The sequence below is a fragment of the Scyliorhinus torazame genome, chromosome 2 (assembly GCF_047496885.1).
Source record: "Scyliorhinus torazame isolate Kashiwa2021f chromosome 2, sScyTor2.1, whole genome shotgun sequence".
Taxonomy (NCBI): domain Eukaryota; kingdom Metazoa; phylum Chordata; class Chondrichthyes; order Carcharhiniformes; family Scyliorhinidae; genus Scyliorhinus; species Scyliorhinus torazame.
In genome coordinates, this window is record NC_092708.1 from 232,136,407 (window position 1) to 232,150,501 (window position 14,095).

At 49.9% G+C, this 14,095-nt stretch overlaps 1 protein-coding gene across 1 annotated transcript in view; it reads left to right on the top strand.

Annotated features, from left to right (window-relative positions):
- Positions 1-14,095, top strand: part of ryr3 (ryanodine receptor 3) — a 593,334-nt gene that overhangs the window by 207,972 nt on the left and 371,267 nt on the right. The window contains 4 exon segments of the mRNA XM_072484927.1: positions 2,790-3,006; positions 5,655-5,759; positions 11,023-11,126; positions 11,237-11,320. Of these exon segments, the coding sequence (XP_072341028.1) occupies positions 2,790-3,006; positions 5,655-5,759; positions 11,023-11,126; positions 11,237-11,320 (510 nt within the window).

The following is a 14,095-nucleotide window of genomic DNA, read 5'->3' on the forward strand; positions in this document are numbered from 1 at the left end:
CATGTCAGCCATATTGACAATATCTATTCCCTATGTGACTTGAAGACCAAGTGCCATGAAGTAGATTGGGACACACAGTTGCACAGCGCCAAGGACCCAGGTTCAATTCCAGCCTCTGTGTGGCGTTTGCACTTTCTCCCTGAATCTGCGTGGATTTCCTCCAGGTGCTCCGGCTTCCTCCCACAGTCCAAAGAAGTACAGGTTAGGTGGATTGGTCATGCTAAATTGCCCGTTAGTGTCCAAAGGGTTTTGCGGGGGGGGGGGGGGGGGGGCTGACCCTAGGAGGGTGCTCTTTCAGTGGGTTGGTTCGGACACGATTGGCAGAATGGTCACCTTCTGCATTGTGGGGATTCTTTGAAAGGATCTATAGCCAAATTTGCAGATGACACAAAGAATGTAAGTTACAATGAGGAAATAAGAACCTTACAAATGGATATAGATAGGTTAGGAGTGTGGGCCAAAATGTGGCAGATGGAGTTTAACGTGGATAAGTGTGAGGTTATGCATTTTGGTTGAAAAAATAGAAAGGCAACTTCTCATCTAAATGGGGAGAGACTTCAGGGTGCTCCAATGCAGAGGGATATGGGTGTCCTCGTGCATGAGTCACAGAAAACTAACATGCAGGTGCGGCTGATAATAAGGAAAGCAAATGGAATGTTGGCATTTATAGCAAAAGGAATTGAATATAAAGGTAAAGTAGTGTTGTTGCAATTATACAAGGCATTGGTAAGACCGCACCTGGAGTATTGTGCACAGTTTTGGTCCCCTTATTTGAGGAAAGATGGAGTGGCATCGAAGGCATTTCAGAGGAGGTTCACTAGATTGATTCCAGAGATGAAGGGTTTGTCGTATGAGGAGAGATTGAACAATTTAGGCCCATACTCTCTAGAGTTTAGAAGAATGAGGGAAGATATAATTGAGGTAAACAAGATGCTAAAAGGTATGGATAAAGTAGATGTGGAGCTGATGCTTCCTCTTTTGGGACATTCTAAAATGAGAGGTCATAATCTTAGAATAAGAGGTAGCAAATTTAAAACAGATTTGAGGAAAAACTACTTCTCCCAAAGGGCTGTGAATCTGTGGAATTCCCTACCCCAGAGTGCGGTGGCTGCAGGGACAGTGAGTAAATTTAAGGAGGAGTTAGACAGATTTTTAATTGGTAATGGGTTGAAGGGTTATCGAGAATGGGCAGAGCGGTGGAGTTGAGGCCAGGATGAGATCAGCCATGATCACATTGAGGACGTTAGGCTCGGGAGGCTAAATTGCCTGCTCCTGCTCCTAGGTCATGTGTTCTACGGAGGAGATGTTCTGGCTGATTTCGCAATCCACCCCTTGGCCTGTAACATTGTAGGCAACAGGTGACGAACGTATCAGCCATGATAGAATGGCAGAGCAGACTCGATGGGCCGAATGGCCTAATTCTGCTCCTATATCTTATGAACTTACGAACTTATGAATGTGTTCTGGTATAGGAACCAGACCAGTTCTTCCCCCATTGTTCTCTAAATTGGGAGGTATTCATCTTGTTAATTAAAGAAAAACTGAGACGTGTTGGCAGTACCTTAGATTTGTGTTTTTGTATAAATTGAAAATATTACCTGGACACCCGTTTAAACGGCAAGTTGCATTTGAACTGTTCAGTCACAAGGATAGATTTTTATCACTGTTGCACCTGGGAAATGCTCAACTGAAGAGGAAACGGGGGGGGGGGGCCTGCTGTTTGACATGGTCCCTATCCAACTGTCTCGTTCCTACCACATTGCATATGCAAAGCATGGGACGAGCACTGTGGCGAGAGAATTCCAGGATGTCAGGGTGTTGATCCCCAAATTTCTTTCTCTGTCAGTCTGGCCTCAATAAAAGTTGAGATGGATTCGCACGTAAAAAGAAGTTATTTATTTAGCTTGCAAGCTTGATTCATTTCATAGAAATATAAGAGACATCCAGTTTCCTATATCCCAGAAAGCGAATGAACAAAGAAACAAAGGGATCTCTGCAAATCAATTCAAATGGTATCAAGTTTCACATACTCGACGGACATAGGTCAGCCTATGTCCCTCCTGACCTGTTCGATCTATTCTGATTGGCTCACTTCCAATCCCTTTCTCTGGCCCCTATCAATGCAGCATCACTCTCATAGACACACCTCTTCCTGCTTTTTCCATGCGGTATCAAACCCCTTTGTCCCTAACTGCCAGAATCAAAGTGGCTTATTTCTACATTACATTAATTAGTATCTCTAAAGTAACTATTTTATATCACATTCGTCAAGGGCAGCTAGAAGTTGTGCCTCAAAAGACGGGCCTCGAGAATCTCTGTAGATTAGAGGGACTCTTGAGAGTCATGGGCTGGTCCAAATAAGCAAGATAGCAAGTTGGACAGGATAAGTAAATTATTACCATCTACTGAGCACTCAATGCCTTCAGGTCTTCTTGAGCAGCAGGCTGAAGCTCAAGATGCTGTATTCTGAAACACACCTACAGGCCTCTCATGCATATCTTCTGTTCCCAGGTGATGGGAGGACACCCAGATCGTGTCTTAGTCCAGTATAAATTGGGGTTCTGCATGCATAGCAATGTAGTACAGCTGCAGTACACTCCACATGTCTGGCACATGGAAGATCGGAAGGGCGGGAGAAGGGAAATTGTGGTGCTCTAATTTATAAGTGTTATCACTTACGCCCAAACATAATATTCTAATTGTACGGAAGGCCGAGAACCACATAAGGCGTACCAATTTTGAAGGAATATTTGTGATTCATTTTTACTTTTCTTGGTTTTCTTTTCAAGAGTACGCTTTTTGATTGGTGGTCACCATGGAGATTTTCGGTTCTTACCTCCCCCGGGATATGCGCCTTGCTATGAAGCACTGTTACCAAAGGAAAAGTTGAGATTGGAGCCAATCAAAGAGTATAAGAGAGATTATAATGGTGTTCGAGATTTACTAGGAACGACAAGTCATCTTTCCCAGGCCTCCTTCATCCCCAAGCCTGTAGATACCAGCCAGGTACTAAACTGAAATGCAACGTCATGAATAAATTCATCACAATCACTCGGCGGGAGGTGCTGGATCAAGCTCCGGCTACCTCTGCATCATCTGGCTCTGCTAGCCCAGGTGCTCCGCAATAATAATAATAATCTTTATTAGTGTCACAAGTATGCTTACATTAACACTGCAGTGAAGTTACTGTGAAAATCCCCTCGTCGCCACACTATGGCGACTGTTCGTTACACTGAGGGAGAATTCAGAATGTACACTTCACCTAACAAGCACGTCTTTCGGGACATATGGGAGGAAACTGAAGCACCCGGAGGAAACCCACGCAGACACGGGGAGAATGTGCAAACTCCGCACAGACAGTGACCCAAGCTGGGAATCAAACCCAGGTCCCTGGCGCTGAGAACCAACAGTGCTAACCACTGTGCTACTGTGCCACCCATGAATGCATACAATGAGGTAAAGAGTCACATCCCTCACAACCCGCTCTCGTTTACTTTGCAGTGTTAGCCCCTCCAACCTTTTCTCCACCACCAACCTTTCACCAAGGCAGAAATGTGGGGCTGGATTCTCCGATTTTGCAGCTATGTCTGGAGGAAGCGTCTGGTCTTACGACTAAAACGTTGGTGCCGACCCCGCACACATGCTCCGCCTGGTGGGAGACAAGCAGCCGCGCCATGTAAAGTCTTACCTGCAGATCCGAACGCAGAGTGGCCAGGTCTGTGGCCGCGCTTCGGCATGGCGAAGGCCTGCGGCAGCTGCGTCATGCAATATGGCGCTGACCACGCGCGGACCGGGCCTGCCAGATAGTGCCCCCCCCCCCCCCCCCCCCCCCGTAACTCCCTCGTCACCCCTGGACCACCCCCCACCAATCCCTCCCCGGCCCCGCCAAAGCCCCCCGCCCCCTGCCAGCAGTATGGCTCCCCCCCCACCCCCGTGACTTTGGCGGCGCTGGACACAGGACCCCTAAAATTGAAAGGATATGCGACCGACGCCGTCGGAATTCTCCTGCCTGGCCTGAAGATAGTGAGTCTCTAATTTAGGGAAACCCTCTCTGCCTATTGGTGTGGCACTGCTTATCTGAACGATGAAAAATTGTGGGTAGACTTTTCTGCTCTCCGTTGGTGAGCTTGGAGACGAGAAGGCAATTTAATTAGGCTGAATGGGTCATACCTAACCCCTGCCACCTTCCTGTGTCCATCATAATTAACTTCTGGGAAAGAAGGCCCAGGATTACCTTCCGAAGTGAGGACCTTAAGTGGCAAATGAATGGTCAGTTAAGGGCCTCATCCTGTCACTGCTGTTATTAACCCAGAGGCAGGCAGGCTTGTTGCGAGATGGCTAACACTATACAGTCAGCTTGCCACCTCTTGAGGCATAGGTCCCTTGATCAATAGCACTCTGTGCGATTCACTCTGTGCCTTTGATCAAGGGACTGGACATTGGTAATGGGCAGGGACGCCTGCTGAGAGCTACGCCCTTGTCCTTGCTGCAACTCCCCTCCCTGTCCCCACCCCCCAACCTCTGGTACCCTCCGCCCCCTCCCCCCAGTTACTTACCTGTGTCCTGAGTCGCTCTGCGTTCCTGAGACTCTGGTGCCTATCCTTCTAGCAGCTGCCACATCCTCCCCAGTGGCGCACTGAAGCACAAGAGCTGTGGCCTCTGATTGGCCAGCACTTCTTGGTAGGCAAGACTTCCGCCCCTGCGGCCTTGATTCCAGGGAGGGCCCACTGCTATCCTCACCACTGCCTGATTGACTTGTGGTTCTTTGGGCTTTCCCAAAAGTGTCTCTCGCTGACTCTGCAGATGGCAGGTGAGACCCCTGTCACTGCAACAAGATTCTGCCCTATTAATCAGCAGCCTTCAGTGCATTTCTACAATTTTCCTTTTATAGGGACTCTGTCTTTAAGGAGGGTAGGCTGCCTGGATCATGTGGTTTTTTCACAACATCACTCGGCCACCTGCAGTGTGTAGAGAACCACCTGCCCTAAAGTAGAGTTTGGGGCTGCGTGGGAGTGACGAGTAGCCAGGTTACCATTGGGGAAATTAGCTGAATTTTGTGTCCTACCTACCCTGTTTCCAATGGTGTGGAGATGCCGGCGTTGGACTGGGGTGAGCACAGTACGAAGTCTTACAACACCAGGTTAAAGTCCAACAGGTTTGTTTCGATGTCACTAGCTTTCGGAGCGCTGCTCCTTCCTCAGGTGAATGCAGAGGTCTGTTCCAGAAACAGTTCCAGAGGTCTGTTTCTGGAACAGACCTCTGCATTCACCTGAGGAAGGAGCAGCGCTCCGAAAGCTAGTGACATCGAAACAAACCTGTTGTACTTTAACCTGGTGTTGTAAGACTTCGTACTGTTTCCAATGGGTGTGAGCAAATCACAAATCGGTCGCTATGCTCAATTTTCACATTTGATAATTTAATGTGCATGTTTTTTGAGGCACAAGCTTTTAATCTTTTGAGACCATACTACACAACACTTTAATTGTCAATCACAAATGTGAAACACCACTGAAAACTACGCAATGTCAGTCAGAATAAATTTCCACAAATATGACCGAGGCTGAGTGAACAAATTCCACTCTGAAAGCGGAAAATGTAATAATAGTTCATGCTTCATGTTTTCAATTGCTCACTCGATCCTCTTGTCTATTCAGATTGTTCTACCTTCACATCTTGAGAAAGTACAGAACAAACTGGCTGAAAACATTCATGAACTTTGGGCAATGAACAAAATTGAGCTCGGCTGGACATATGGGAAGGTAAGGAAGTCACTTGCTGGGGTGGCTTTATGAATCCATTCTCCCAGCAGGGAATGTTGCTGGCTGGAAACACAAGAATCCAACCAGAATGGGTGTGTAGCATGTGCCCAAATTTCTAATATGCACGTTTGGCACAACGACCGATTTCTTTTTTTTTAATTTTAGAGTACCCAATTCATTTTTTCCAATTAAGGGCCAATTTAGCGTGCTCAATCCACCTACCCTGCACATCTTTGGGTTGTGGGGGCGAAACCCACGCAAACACGGGGAGAATGTGCGAACTCCACACGAACAGTGACCCAGAGCCGGGATCAAACCTGGGACCTCGGCGCCATGAGACTGCAGTGCTACCACTGCGCCACCGTGCTGCCCAACGACAGATTTCTACCCAACTGCGTCTTTGAAATGTATTTTAAAATCATGTGCTTGTTTCGTATGTAGAGTAAATGGTGCACTATTTAGTTTGCTGAGGTCAGTGCAAGATGTAAGCTGCAACTCAAACAAGATAATCTTCACGGTGTCAGATTGCATTATTTTGTGACAATGACCTGTTCCTTTGCCTGTACGTTGTATTAAAAATAGGTGGATATAAAGGAATATTGTCGTATCATGCCCTCAGCCACGGGAACAGAGATCAGCTGCAACATGACACTCAAATGTTTTTCTGTAGCAGTATTCAGTGCAGGAGTAAACTCAAGATTTGCTCTGTTTGTAGCTTTTGTGAAACTTGAGAGTTACTATTGGAATAGACATTTGCCTAATCTTTTTACTTGGGCATTGTCCCAACTATATGTGGCTGCACATGGGAAGCTTGTGGAGTAAGATTTATAACCAACGTGGAAACAATCTGATGACTCATAAATGGTGAAGGTTACAATTTGAAAACTTAGATGACGTTATTTGTTTTAAATAGGGGCTGAACTGATGCATGAACTGCAGGCTGATTCCAGTTATATCACTCTGAACCATTTCTTTCCCAGTGTCATTTATTCTCATATGCAGGTTTTAGCCATTTCCACCAACTAGTTTCAATTAATATTTTTTCATATTTCATGGCGATGAGACAGCTATTGGTAATACACGTAACATAACTGCAGCAAGTGTATAACTGCAGATCACTGGCAGAGAGATGTTTGAACCTGAAACCACAGACTGGATTCTCCGATTCAGGGACTATGTCCCCAAGCCGTCGTGAAAGCTGTGGTCTTTTACGGCAGAAATACTGGCATCAAACGGCCACATATTCACAGCCTTACAGGGGGCTAGCATGCAGCTGTCGTGGAGCTTGCAGTTCCAGCTGCCGATGAGGCCCCCGCACTTACGGGTTAGAGGTCGCTTATGCGCACGGCAGCGGCCTCCACTCCAGCAGCCACACCGTGGTCCATGGTGGACTCAGACCGCTGACCAGGACCGCGGAAATAATGGACGAAATTCTCCGGAAACGGCGCGATGTCCGCCGACTGGCGCCCAAAACGGCGCAAATCAGACGGGCATCGCGCCGCACCAAAGGTGCGGAATGCTCCGCATCTTTGGGGGCCTAGCCCCAACCTTGAGGGGCTAGGTCGGCGCCGGACGGATTTCCGCCCCGCCAGCTGGCGGAAAAGGCCTTTGGTGCCCTGCCAGCTGGCGTGGACATGACATCTCCGGGCGGCGCATGCGCGGGAGCGTTAGCGGCCGCTAACAGCTTCCCACGCATGCGCAGTGGAGGGAGTCTCTTCTGCCTCCGCCATGGTGGAGACCGTGGCGGAGGCGGAAGGGAAAGAGTGCCCCCACGGCACAGGCCCGCCCGCGGATCGGTGGGCCCCGATCGCGGGCCAGGCCACCGTGGGGGCACCCCCCGGGGCCAGATCGCCTCGCGCTCCTCCTAAGACCCCGGAGCCCGCCCGCGCCGCCTTGTCCCGCCGGTAAGGTAGGTGACAGGCATTTTAGCGGTGGGACTTCGGCCCATCCGGGCCGGAGAATCGCGCGGGGAGGTCCGGTGCCGGAGACTTCGGCAACCGGCGGGGTCGGGATTCACGCCAGCCCCCGGCGATTCTCCGACCCGGCGGGGGGTCGGAAAATCTCGCCCAATGCCCTCGATCGCCCGCGTGCCTGACCCAGACCACCCGCACAATAAAAGCACAGTCCTGAATGAGGTCCCCCTCTGCCTTCTGATCGGCCAGCCCACGACTGTGGTGGCCGCGACTGAGTCCGCAGCCGCCATGCGAGGTACCTGAATGGCAGCACCAGATTAGATCCACGCCGTTGGGAATTCGACCAGTCGGGGGCGGAGAATAGCGGGGTGGGCCTCTGGCAATGGCCTCAGGTGGTGGATACTCTGCGAGTACGCCGCTTTTCAGGGGGCGGAGAAACACCGAACCGGCGCCGGTCCCGATTTCATGCGGGACACTGGATTCTCCGCCCCATCGCCGAAACGCAATTTCGGCGTCGGGTTGCGGAGAATCCAGCCCCATAGCTTTAAATGCTGGAAACAGATTTCAAGGTCAGGCTATGTTGATGGAAAGAGCAGATGATGGGTAACACAAGCCCTTTGTCAAAAGGGTTAAATCAGCTCTGCCTAAAATTATACATGAAAAATACTAGAAAGATACAGTTTTCAGTATCTGAGAAGGAAAAAGGAAAGGCTTAACTAGTCCCTCCAACAGAATTGGAAGCGAGAAAATAATCTATCGTGTACAAGAAAACAAGAGGGGTGGGTAGATCTGAGGGGGTTTCGAGGCTGAAATTGCCTCCGATTGGTTATGATTATCACAGATCTTTTAAAGACTCCAAACCTTAGGTCAGACAAAAGCAATCAATCCCAGAATGGCTCCTTTCTTTGATAAAGAATTAGTTGCCTGTATGCTTCATCCTTGGTGACCTGCTGCACCTTACATTGAGGATGGGCCATTAAATGTGCTCATTTCCCTTTGGGACAGGTTCCAGGGCCGGGATTCTCCCCTACCCGGCGGGGTGGGGGGTCCCGGCGGGATGGAGTGGCGGGAATCACTCCGGCTCCAGGCCACCCCAAAGGGTTTCTCCGCACCTTTAGGGGCCAAGCCCTCACCGTGAGGGGCTAGGCGCGCGCCGGAGTGTTTTCCGCTCCACCGGCTGGCGTGGAACGCCTTTGGCGCCACGCCAGCCGGGCCGGCGGACTTCGCCGGCCGGCGGACGTCCGCGCATGCTATGGTGAAGGCTGTGGCCGAGGCGGAGGGAAAAGAGTGCCCACACGGCACAGGCCCGCCCGCGGATCGGTGGGCCCTGATTGCGGGCCAGGCCACTGTGGGGGCACCCCCTGGGGTCAGATCACTCCGCGCCCCCCCAGGACCCCGTAGCCCGCCCGTGCCGCCTAGTCCCACCGGTAAGAGAGGTGGTTTGATTCTCGCCGGCGGGACAGGCATTCCAGCAGTGGGACTTCGGCCCATCGTGGCCCGGAGAATTGCCGGGGGGAGCCCGCTGATGGCGCGGCGCGATTCCCGCCCCCGCCGAATATTCAGTGCCGGAGAATTCGGCAAACAGCGGGGGTGGGATTCACGCCAGCCCCCAGAGGGGTCGGAGAATCCCGCCCCAGGTCACACAACTGCGACTGATGGAGAAGGACTCCAAGAATTTTAGATACGGACAGTTTAATTTGAAAGCTTTTCATTAAATAGAGGCACTGATTAAAAATCCTAAAATAAGAACAAGATTTGTTTTTCACTCACTTTATTTCTCTTTCTGTACCCGAGATGATATTGAATTCACACACTCTAATTTACACTTCTGTCTCAGCTGTGCCTTGTTTGTAGTTCTTCAGTCTGATTGGTTCGGGAGATACACATTTTCTTGCCCTCTTCACTCAGGTCCCCGATGTCCTGTTTGTTTCTCTCTCTGATGTAAACAATCTGCACTTCCGGCAACATGTGTTACAAAATATTTTAAAGATTTAATGGGCAAGGCCAAGTCTAACTAAAAACAAATGACATTAGATTCACACCTGCATCAAGTTATGATTCATTGGGCTGCCTGTGACATGGTACAGTGGTCCCCAACCTCCAGGCTATAAAGTCAGGCTGGAGCCCGCCCATGGGGCGGGTTCTCCACTCCCGCGCCGGTTGGGAGAATCGCCTGGGCCACCAAAATTTCCCACAACGCCGGTCCGACGCCCTCCCGCGATTCTCCCAAGCGGCGGGAACGGCCCCGTCGAGTTTCGCAGGCCGGAGAATCGCCCGAGACACCCAAAATGGCGATTCTCCGGCACCCCTGCTATTCTCAGGCCCGGAATAGCCCAGCGGCCAGCCCAAAACGGCGGGTTCCCCCCGGCGCCGTCCACACCTGGTCGCTGCCGTCGGGAACAGAGGGGGGGGGGGGAATCCTGCACCGGGGGGTACCTCAAATGTGGGGTGGCCCGCGATCGGTGCCAACTGATCGTCGGGCCATCCTCTCTGAAGGAGGACCTCCTTCCACAGCCCCGCAAGATCCGTCCGCCATCTTCTTGCGGGGCGGACTCGGAGAGGACGGCAACCACACATGCGCGGGTGATGCCAGTTATGCGGCGCCGGCCGCATCATGTATGCGGCGCCGCCTTTACGCGGCGACAAGGCCTGGCGCGTGTAGATGACGCGGCCCCGCTCCTAGCCCATTATCGGGCCCTGAATCGGTTGGGATAGGGGCCATTCTGCGCCGTCGTGAACCTCGACGGCGTTCACGACGGCGTGGGCACTTCGGCGCGGGAGTGGAGAATCCCACCCATGATTCCTGCAACTGTTTAACGCCAGGAGCTGCATTTTGGTTGGAGGTCCCCCTCTCGGGAGGAAGTCTGCCTTAGAGAGCTGCTACAAATATTGGTTAGGTGCACATGGAAAGGAGCCACTGCTGGGAGAACCTGAAGACCACCATGGCGAGGAGCCCAGTTAGATCTTGGGTCTCCCCAGCTCGGCAAGGACAAGGGGGGTGGGGTTAGACGCCAAGTTCATGAGTCTAGGAGAGGGCTAAAGTCATAATGCATCCAATGGGCCCGTGGGGTCCGCAAAGGAAGACTCCTCTCCCCCTACCCTGTGTCCCAACACCAACCTGCACAGCTCTAGCTGTTGAATTTCCTGACTGGTATGAGTCTCCCCCTGCTGTGGGATAAAGCCATTAGGTGGCTCCTCTGTCCCCCACTTAACTGCAGGGGTTAGAGGCAGGTCGGTAGACTGACACCCATTGGATTTTCCCTGTCCCCGCCTTCAAACCCACCAGTGGGGGAGCGGGTAATCCAGCCCATTGTGTTTTCTCGGTCTCACTGCCTGTGTTTTCTCTTTAGGTACGAGATGACAACAAGAGACAACACCCTTGTTTGGTGAATTTTGATAAACTACCAGAACAAGAGAGAAACTATAATTTGCAAATGTCCCTTGAAACTTTAAAGTAAGTACTAAACCCTTGTTCAGTATTTAAAGACTTTATTACATCACTTGGCTTTCTATTTTCATTTTGCTGTTGATGAGCTTAAGGGGTACATTGAAATGTCTTTACAGGACCTTATTGGCTTTTGGCTGTCATGTGGTTCACATTAAGCCAAAAGCTGAAGAAGACCTGCAAAGAATGAAACTTCCCAAAAAGTAAGTCAATTTCAATAGTAAAGGTGTTGTTGCTGAGGCTATCTGTTTGTAGAACTATCAGATGGCCCTTTTATATTGTATATTGCAGCTCTTGGCCTCCATTTTCTTATTTATTCAGTAATCGTTTTGTTAACTTTTTGAAAATAATGTATTTAGTACCGTTGATTGGACCAACTGGATTTCTTCATAGTGCTATTTTATTCGCAAAACAATTTTTTTAGCTCAAAGGCTGATTTTTCCGTGTGATTTACATTTAGAAATTCAGATCTAGACTCAGTAATCAGGTTAAAAATGTGGAAACCTGACAATCATACAGTAACAAAAATGGATAAACAAATTTAACAGGTTACAGGAAAGTGGTGGATGGGAAGTTAAAAAGAGCATAGGAATATGGGAGCAGGAGGATGCCATTCAGCCCCTCGAGCCTGCTCCGCCATTCAACTGGAGCATGGCTGATCTGCCTCTCCACCATTTCCCTGCACTGTCACCATATCCCTTGATATCATTAATATCTAGAAATCTATCTGTGGTGATATGCATCACTGTATATACACAAGGGGTTAATGTAAATGCATTACAACTAAGTAAACACTAGAGGGAGCACCGGAGATGTCATGACATGCAGACATACAGCAAATGAACACTTAGAATAGGACACAACCAATGAGCTGTCAAGACACCCAGAGGTGGCATTACCACAAGGGGGCATTACACAACCCATATAAAAGGTCAGGGCACACATGCTCTGTCTCTTTCCACAGGCGACACTTCGAGAGTAGGACAGGGGCAGATCAGAAGCATCACACCCACCACGTGGCTTAGAGCAGACTGGTTAGTTAGACTGAGTTACTATAGCAAGATTAGCGGGAGAGTCGAACTCATAGAGAACTGTGCTAATGATTCAATAAATCAAATTGAACTTACTTCAAAGTCCAAAATCTGGAGTATCTTTTGGTCAAAGCTGCATCGAGTGGCAGCCTGTGTTATTCCAGAGTACATAACACAACATGATACCAGTAGTGCCTGTTCAATCTATATAGTTCAACTCAGCAAGATCCGTGACTACAGCAACAGCACCCAGGCAAGATGATTGAGATTCCGGTTCTTCAGCAGCTCAGGTACCACAGCAATCTCAGTGTCAACTGGAGTGCATTCAAACAGAGATTTGAGATTTACATGATAGCATCCGACCTAGATGGTGTGGCCAATGCTGAGAAGATAGATCTTCCACTCACCATTGCGGGTGAGAGTGCAACAGAAATCTTCAACTCCTTCAAGTACTCCAAAGGGCAGGACAATAGAGGCTTCCAGACCGTCCTGGGCAAGTTTGAAAACTACTGCGAGGTGAACACAACAGAAATCGGTAAAACTGGCGCCTATACTCACCATGAGGCAAAGGTAGGCTTGCAACAGAAGCAAACAGCAATTTTGATTGGCAGCCATCTTGCTCAAGGAGCCGTACATGCGCAGTTCCTGAGAAGAGAAGACGCGAACCAGCAAAACAGTGTTTTGCGCATGCGCGAGAAGCCACGCATGCGCCGTTGCGAAAAGCGCACAGTGAAGGAAAAGAAATCAGCGCATGCGCAATCCATTCCTATGCTCTACGTCACAAGCGTCATGACGTCAGAGGCTCCGGACCACGCCCACTTAAAGGGGAAATGTCCGAAAATAGTGAAAAAAAATGTTAAAGCCAGAAAACACAATTCTTTCACCTGGAACGAAAGCACAATGCCTGAACTTCAACCAGTAGCTGAAAGTAACCTCCGCAGAACCCTGCAACAAGCAGTTAGCACCGCCCTAAGAGATGATTTAGTCCTTGAAGACTACGACTCAGACGATGATTTCATCATTGGACATGGCGACCTCAGTACCAAATCCGAACCGCAATGAGATGTGTTGTACATTGAAGCATCCGACACAGTCATGGACGAGTTCTTCGGATTTGAGGATCCTCAGCCCAGCATAGACGACATCCCAACCCATGAGTACAGGATTCTGCTGCCGCCTGACGCCAAGAGACAGAGAGCAGTACATGCCCACAGAGAGTGGCCTGATGCCAAGAGAGTGGTCCACGCACCACAAAGAGTCCTCGACTCCACAAAGAGAGTGGTCCACACACCACGAAGAGTCCCCGACTCCACGCAGAAAGAGATGACAGACTCCTCAGCGAGACCAGTGCATGACTCCACACATGGAACACAGAAAGACTCCACAGCGAGACCACTACACGACTCCGTTGAGAGCGCACAAACCGACTCCACAGCGAGACCACTGCATGACTCCACACAGGGAACGATACCAGACTCCACAAAGAGAGCGGTACAAGCCTCCACAGCGAGCTCATTGACAGACTCCACGATGGAAGCAACGCAAGTCTCCAGAGCGCAGTCCTTGCATGAACAAGACAATGAAGGTCTAGCAACCTTATCTGAGCAACCAACAGCAGACGATGCAAGTCTGCCATGCTCAGGTGCACAGCAAGACGACTATGACAGTCTACCACTCTCACGTGAACAACAAAAAGACTATGACAGTCAACCCAGCTCAGCTAACCGACAAGAAAACACTGAAGGTCTACCCACTGTATGTGCGACAAGTGACAAAGGCTTCACAATTCCCATACAAGATATGCAACATCTCAGCGAGACTGACAGATCTCAGCTAGTATGTACAGAGGCACTCGACGATCAAAGTGAGGCTACTAGTGACTGCAGTGACACCACGTTAATTCAGACCTCATCTAATCAAGTCTCTCCACAAGAACCTGAAATGACT